We start from the raw sequence: 7,626 nt of genomic DNA on the forward strand, positions 1-7,626 counted from the left end.
ACATATTGAGTTTGTACCGTATCTTTTTCTACACCTGTCTGCGAGTTTCCACATTCTATTCAAATCATGTGATACTTTTCAATTTGGCTGGTCCCACCTACGTTGGGCCAGTAAAGCTGAAAGATCACACTGTCACATGGGTTGATTGGAATGACGAAAGCAGTTTACATGACTTTGGACAGTCATGACTGTCCAAACAAGCTCAAAGCAATTTCAAAAGCCAGGTAAAGGCAGATCTAGAGAAAAATATAAACTCCTCAAATACTGGAACACAGAACCCATTGCAAATATCACAAAACAACATGAGGAAGATGGAACTGGCACTGGAAGCGGCTTCTTTTTATAAATTGGTTCCTCTGGAAAGCAGCTAATGCCACACACCAGTTAGATCAATGTTGCTAAAATAGTTTATATAATACAAAGTCATGAACAAAGATTTCTCATCAAATTAGTACACCTATACTAATGTGAAAACTAAGAGTTCAGAGATACTACCAGTGTTTGGGGCGCATAGGGGTCTGACTATGCTAAACTGGGGTCAGGTAAGGGTAATTAATGGGGGGGGGGGGGGGGGGGGGGGGGGGGGGGGGGGGGGGGGGGGGGGGGGGGGAGGGGGGGGGGGGGGGGGGGGGGGGGGGGGGGGGTTGAGGTTATGTAAGGTGACATGGGGAAACTGGTTAGTTCCCAGTTTGATACTGGGATTCAGTTTGATCACTGGTGGCTCGGACTGGGAGTGGTGTTCCCTTTTAGAACTGGACCCAGTTTGTCGATTGCTTGTTCTGAGCGGGAACGGAACTGCAAAGAAACAAAATGTGATGCATTATGCGGTGTGCAAGCCTCTGCAGAAACATGTTCTACCCTTCATTCATCCTTTCCAAAAAGCTTTAACTTGCAAGTTTGAAGTCTGCTTTAAAAAAAGAAGTATCTTCAAATAGCCTTTTCAATTGCATATTTGCAAACATTCCGAGCTGTTCTTACGACAATTGCTGAAATGTTGTCTTTCATTTCTTGAGTCTGCGTTAAGATGCTTTGAACAAGTTCAGGAGCAGATCTTCAGTTCTAGGTGCCTGCCATAGATGTGTGAAGTAGGCAAGGTCATCCAAGGTGTTCTTAAATTAGTAATCAGCAGCACTGTCTAGAGCAAAACAACAACGTACTGCCAAAGAAGGAAGATCCTGAACTCAAAACATTAAAAAAATTAAAAAAACACATTGTTTCGCATATGCAATAGGAATCACTCTGAATGAATGCAAACATCCTAAAAAATGAAAGGAAAATAAAAGTAAATTAAATTTGGAGCTACCTATTCTTTAATGGATGTCTAGACAGTCTGTAATACATGGTTCAGTAGTTTACATAAAGGCACCTCACCTGGCTGGAGCTGAGAAATCTCCCCATGTATCCAAGCTTTGTGCTGGAACCGAGGGAACTGAATCAGGGGCGTCCAAATCTAACAGAGAACCTGAGACGACGGGAAGAGGTCAGCTGGGAACATTGACTTAAAGGCATTAACTAGGCTTTCATTTCAATATTCCAGGGACGGAAATAAGAGTTATTGCACAGCAGTTTCATCTATTCCAAGTTTTACTAGGAGCTTGACTGAGTCTTTTCTAGTAAAACCTGGAATGGATCACATCGCTATGTGCATATTGCTATATTTCCATCCCTGCTTTATATTACCGTAAGCAACTTTATCACTGGGGGGGGCGGGCCCTTTATTCCTTGCTTTTTTCTCAAGCTATATATATATAATTTTTTCACTTCCTGCGCTTTACATGTTACGTTGAAGCAAGACCGGTGGAAGCAACAGCAGTTTAATCTATGGATCTGTTTACAAGCATTTAGCGCTAAAAAGATCAATTGTATTTTAAAACCTTGCTTGTCTTTTAGGTAGCTTTGTACGCAAGCATTGCCCAGTTCAGGGCCTCAGTCCCGGCAAAGCCAAGCAAAGAGATTCAACTTTGGGTTACTGTAACTACAGGCTTTAGAATTGTGTATGTTTGTTTGCTGGCACTGTCTATAGTTTGCTAAGTCTCACACACTGAATTAATGAACTTTTTTTTTTTATATTCTTTGTATAGGATGTCCTGGGTAACTAATCAACGAGGACACTGCTCCCAAATATACTTCATGCCCCAGTTATTTGAAGCTTTAGTCATTCCAGCGCAAGTGGGCCAAGTAAGCTTCAAATGTCAAGAGTCATATTCATGCTGTTTTAATCCAATGCTGAGGGGGCTGAGTAATCACCTCACCAGAATTGGATCCAGCTGGAATATACAATGTTGGTGTCTACCACATGTTGGGCTTTCAGCGCTGTCTAGTCAGCCTAGCAGATGCTTTTCCTCAAATCAAACAGAGTCAATAATGTAAGGTGAATAGCATCTGTAATCTAATGATTTCAGAAAATGAACTAAAACTGATATGTGGAACCATGTATTGAAAATGAGAAATCTGCCACCATAGTTTAACCAAATATTTGGAAACTGTGACACATTTCAGCAGGAAAATAAAAAGTGCAAAGGCACATTTTCTGAAAAATAATTTAAATATTTAAAAGGTATAAAACTAACAAGAAACAGCATAGTTGCAACTAGGAGAGGAGGTGTTCTGAACAATTCCTTGTAGTTTTACAGTGTTAAAATAAGGCCATTCATAACCTTAACAAAAAACACAAAGCAAAAGTTGCCTTTCCCGCCTTACCTGTGTCTTCTGCTGCCACTCGGGGAGCAGAGTTTAGCGCAACTGGCTCTGGAATGTGATTGGGTGATTCAGTGGAAGAGGGCAGGGCTATCTTTCCACCAGGGGGAGGTGGGAGGAGCCCAAAACCTACTGCCCCCTGGAGGCGGGGCTTACCATCTCTCCTCTTTGTTTGCTGGAGAGAAATATATATATAAAAATATTGTTTGTTTTAACCCATTTTTTGCTGGTCATGTTTTAAGCTTGAGCATTCCCACCTTCATTTACTGTATGCTATGCTTCTTTAACAAAAAGAATGAGAAGCGGAATACGATTTTCCCTACTTTTGTCTGCCTATTGCTCTCTAGGTTTTGTCGTCGGTAATCAAAACGACGCGTCCCAAAACATCTGGAACCTGCACATTCAAATCAAAGCAAAAAGTCATGTAAACCAACACAAAAACTCTAAATCAAAACACATTGTGATTCTCCAGTATTTTGGGAATATTGTTTTGATTTTATGTGATAAGACTTGTAATCTATGACTAATATAAAAATGCTATTATTCCAAGTGATTGTATAGATCTGTTCAGAAACAGCACTCCAAAATTTGTAATAGCTATGGCCACACACTGCAGTTTGTTTCCTGTCACGCCCTAATGCATTAATATGGACAGCGGCGAAAAGGTTCATAGGAGCCATGATCACACTGTCTGACAACTAGTTACGCGCTTATAATAAGCAAGCACTAGTTTTCTTTTGTAATGGCATCAGCAGTTTACCCCGATATTGAGGGTGATGGTTTGTCCCTCCTTGAAACCCAGATCAAGCTTCGGTCCTGTATCCTTGTTCTGAGATTCCTTCGAGATCTCATTCTCCTGTTTCACCCATCTGTATTTAGAAAGGGAGTAAAAAGAAACTTAGGTTAAAGAAACCTCCGATTGCATGCAGTGCGCGACGGGCTCCCGAAAACAACGGCAGTTTAGTGCTGAGACTACAGATGCGTTTTAGTGACACAAAATAAATTCGGTTTCGGTTTGGTTCAGTTTTATCTTTTGTCAGTATCATTTGGTTTGGAGTTTTATGCATGTCTTGGTGTGGAAATGAACTAGGAAGTGAAGTAGTAACAGAATTCCAAGGCAAGACCAGCAAACTTGCTTTATTTATCAAATCTGCAGAAATTTAAAAAACTTGTGACATGTCCAGTACCGCCCCATGTGAAATCAATCAATTACAATGATGGCACTCACTTGAAGTGATCCTGTAGTGATACGTTGAAATCAAAAGCATCCCCACGGTCATTGAACCCGATCCCAATAAAAGCACTGCGTCCTGTAGAACAAACAAGAACCATCGATAGCTAACCCCCATACATCAATTCCTGATCACAGAATAAATGTTTCATTCCGCACCATCATTAATGGAGACCAACGAAGGCACCACTGTTTGAGAAACTAAGATTTTAGATTTCGATCTTAATTACTTGAAAAATTTCTGTTGCTCCAATTTTGAGTTATTGTTTTTCTCTATATCACGTTTTACCCGCTCCTGAACTTAAATATATACAGAGACACACAAACAAATCAGGTGACTACACGACAACCAGCCACTTTTCTATTCGACAAGCCCCCCCTTTTCCCTGTGAACTTACCGTTTCCATCTTGGATACGGATAACAAAGTATCGACTGGAGTCGCTGACAGTCTCCACTGTGATCCCGGGGAACTCAATGACTGGGGCCTGAGCAAACAGCTCTCCTACAAAGACAGATTACAAAGACTGACACCCTGTCTTTCTTACTAGGCTTTAAAATCCCTTTTGTTTTTAGCATTAGCAACAATAGGTTTTCCACCAACTCTTTCAACACTGCAGTCCTGTACAGAAGTCAGGGAGACATAACCCTACTGAATACAGACCAGTAAACTAATTAGCCTACCCCTCTGTGTGAAATATTAAATGAATGATTGGATTATCATTACTTCCAACACCTTGTGGTGTCTATGCCATTTCAAGGCTGTGATCAGGGCAAATGGTGGCCCAGCTGGATATTAGGTACAGATCTGTGTAAGACATTGAAACTATTAAAATATTATACTAGAGCGATCAAGCTGAAGTAGCAGCATGAACTCACAAAGAGATACTTAGACAACAGAAAACAAAATGGGAACGTGAGTTTCTTCTACATCAGCATTTATGATTGGCTGGGCTGAATTCAGAGTGGCAGAATGGTTTGCCTCCGAAAGGTTTGTCTGGTTTGTCAGGGGAAGGCACTGCATGAAGAGAAGTACATACCCGAGGCTTTATCCTCCAGTTTAATATAAGCCACTTTTCCTCTCGCTGTGATTCGCAGCCGTCCCGTCCAATCAGGCTGCTCCAGCTTCCAGTCTGACGCCCTAAAACATGACATGTGAGACGTGGTCAATCGGAGGGAGCAATTCTGAAAACCCACAGTAGAAATTGTATGTAAACGTGACTACTGGTTAACTTCCATCTTCTCACAAATCTGTGCAGTTAGTTAACCACATGCGAAATATTGCTATGCGGACTATGAGGCTATTCAAACCAGCTATGAAAAGACTGCAAAGAAAGAAGCTGAGGGCGCATAGATCAGGAAGTTATTAAAATCTTACCTCCAGTCAAATAGTCCAATATCCTGTACATACTGCACATTTCTTGTAGAAATCTTTGTAAATGCATATTTTAATTGAACTGAAGTGCTGTAAAACTTTCCCAAACAGGAGATATTGATGTTTCTGGGAGCAAAAACAAAGCATCTGAGGGGTAATAAATAGTTTATGGGGAATGAACGCTCTTATTGTTAAAGGAACATTCCACACCAACTCAACCAGAAAAAGGACATTTCTTTGCCCGTCCGTCTCAGATTTTCCTAGAAAAATTCACCTGGGGGTTTTCTGACATGCTCTGTTCAGAAATGATAGGCAATATTATATTATTTTTTTTTAATGTCCCCTTCGACCTGTGACCTTGACAAAGGTCAACCTAAGGTGAGAAAGGGACCTTGACCAGAAAAATCACCCTGGGTGCAATGTAGATGCTACCATCATGTGTAGCACCTCGTTCTACTCGTAATGAACAGGGCTTTCAGAAAAAAAAAAAAAATTCTTGGAGCACCCTACTCACTTCTGGCAAATTGCCAGATGAGGGGTAAGTGACGAGTTTAATTCAAACTTCAGCCCAACCCTTTACCCTGTAGGGGATGTGGGTCCTAAAATGTAAGACCTTTAGCTACCATTCTTCCAAATTCTGTCTTTTGGTTTCAAGTCCCACCACTGGTCATTAAACCCCTTTGAAATTTGAATTTTTGCTATTTGTACCAAGTTTAGGCCGTAATAACTTGCGTTAGGGGACTCCAAAAAATCACCCAAAGATATGTTTGGATAGATGTTGATGAGATCTACAAGAATCAAGCAAAACATTTTGGTATCCATGGATTTTGGATTTTTGAAGTTGCATTTGTCATGCATTTGAGCATTGCTTATGGCCACTTTGGTGAGGCTAAAGTGCCACATAGTTCTATCCAAACTGGAAAAAGTAACAGTATGTGCTTCCACTGGCACTAGGTTGGAGCTGAGGGGTTATGAACTTTCATGGGACTTGGGACTTCTTTGTTACAATGATACAATGACGAATAAAATGTGTCAGTTACCCCTAATCTTGCAATTTGCCAGAAGTGAGAAGGGTGCTCCTAGTATTTTTTTTTTCTGAAAAGCCCTATTCAATAGCATCTAAATTGCACCCAGGGTGATTGTTCTGGTCAAGGTCCCTTTCCCTCTCCCCTCCATTAAGTTAAACGGTCCAGTGTCCACTTCCTCTTACAGGAGAATTGAAAAAAACGTACTTGACTGCTCAATTGTCATAGAGCCCACAGAGCTGAGAAGCTTTGTCTTTTTAGTTTTAGGCACTTGATAAGTGCAAAAAATAAAGAATAGGTTTAACTACCATATGTCACACCGTCGACAGCGGCCGTTGACAATATATAAAGTAAAAAAAAAAAAAAAAAAAAAAACAAGACTAACGATGTGTTGAAATCCCTTAAACGTGCGTATTGCATACCACACGAGATTGAATGTTGCTGTGTTTTTATGATGTATCGAACAGCTATACAGTGTACTGGCGACATCAAAAACAAACTATGGGGAAATCATGTGTGTATCTTCTAGATAATGCTGAGCAAAAGCAATTAATCAGTAATTTTAAAGCAAAGAAACGCCATCGGGAAACTAACAAACAGCACCTTTGCCAAGTGTATTATCATGCTTACGCAGCAGCGATAACAGGCAGACAAAGAGTTTGGGGTTTACATGTAGTTGTGTTAGAGATGCTTTGTCAGAATTATTATTTTTTTTATTAAAAAAGAAGGGCGCGGTGGCAATGGCGTTGAAGGAACACAAATAAAGCCTGCTGAATTTCAAGGGTGCTGGGGTTCTAAATGCGGGTTGACTCTTACCAGAGAAAACACGACTGAGCTTGCAGATTTCCTCAGTGATTGATAGATGCATACACAAATAGAACCTTTTTTTTTTTTTAAGTCTTTCGTGTTGTAGGTTTTTGTGAAACGGAAACGCAAAATGTAGATCATGTGGAGAACTATTTGAAGTGTCTGAAATGTATTTGGAAATACCGTAAAAGCCATCTGTCGCACTGGCATCCCGCAATTGATTATAACCCCCCCCCCCCCCCCCCCCCCCCAATGTAGTGTAGACCTCTAGCGTAACCGTGGTAACTGTCATCATGAAAGCCTCATTAGAATAATTCTGTGTACGTTTCAGCTGGAAAACACCAGCTATGTAAGGTACAGTTACAGGTTGCAGGATGATGTTATATGTTCTGTGTCTTATTCATTTTTATCTGAAGCTCAGCCTTTATTCTGAAGTGAAGGGCACCCACACTGTCCCACTTCATAAAATAATTGGGTCACTCCTGGTTTGTGG

The 7,626-nt window shown here is 40.8% G+C and overlaps 1 protein-coding gene across 1 annotated transcript; it reads right to left on the minus strand.

Annotated features, from left to right (window-relative positions):
- Positions 1-633: 633 nt before the first annotated feature.
- On the minus strand, positions 634-5,067 carry LOC121312679 (adaptin ear-binding coat-associated protein 1-like; the record flags this gene model as incomplete). The annotated part of the gene is made up of 7 exons (XM_041244356.1): positions 634-795; positions 1,372-1,462; positions 2,701-2,872; positions 3,458-3,566; positions 3,926-4,007; positions 4,327-4,431; positions 4,967-5,067. Coding segments are annotated over 7 exons (709 nt in total), but the record flags the coding sequence as incomplete, so codon positions are not given.
- Between the last annotated feature and the right edge of the window lie 2,559 nt (positions 5,068-7,626).

This window comes from Polyodon spathula, unplaced genomic scaffold (genome assembly GCF_017654505.1).
Source record: "Polyodon spathula isolate WHYD16114869_AA unplaced genomic scaffold, ASM1765450v1 scaffolds_4253, whole genome shotgun sequence".
Taxonomy (NCBI): domain Eukaryota; kingdom Metazoa; phylum Chordata; class Actinopteri; order Acipenseriformes; family Polyodontidae; genus Polyodon; species Polyodon spathula.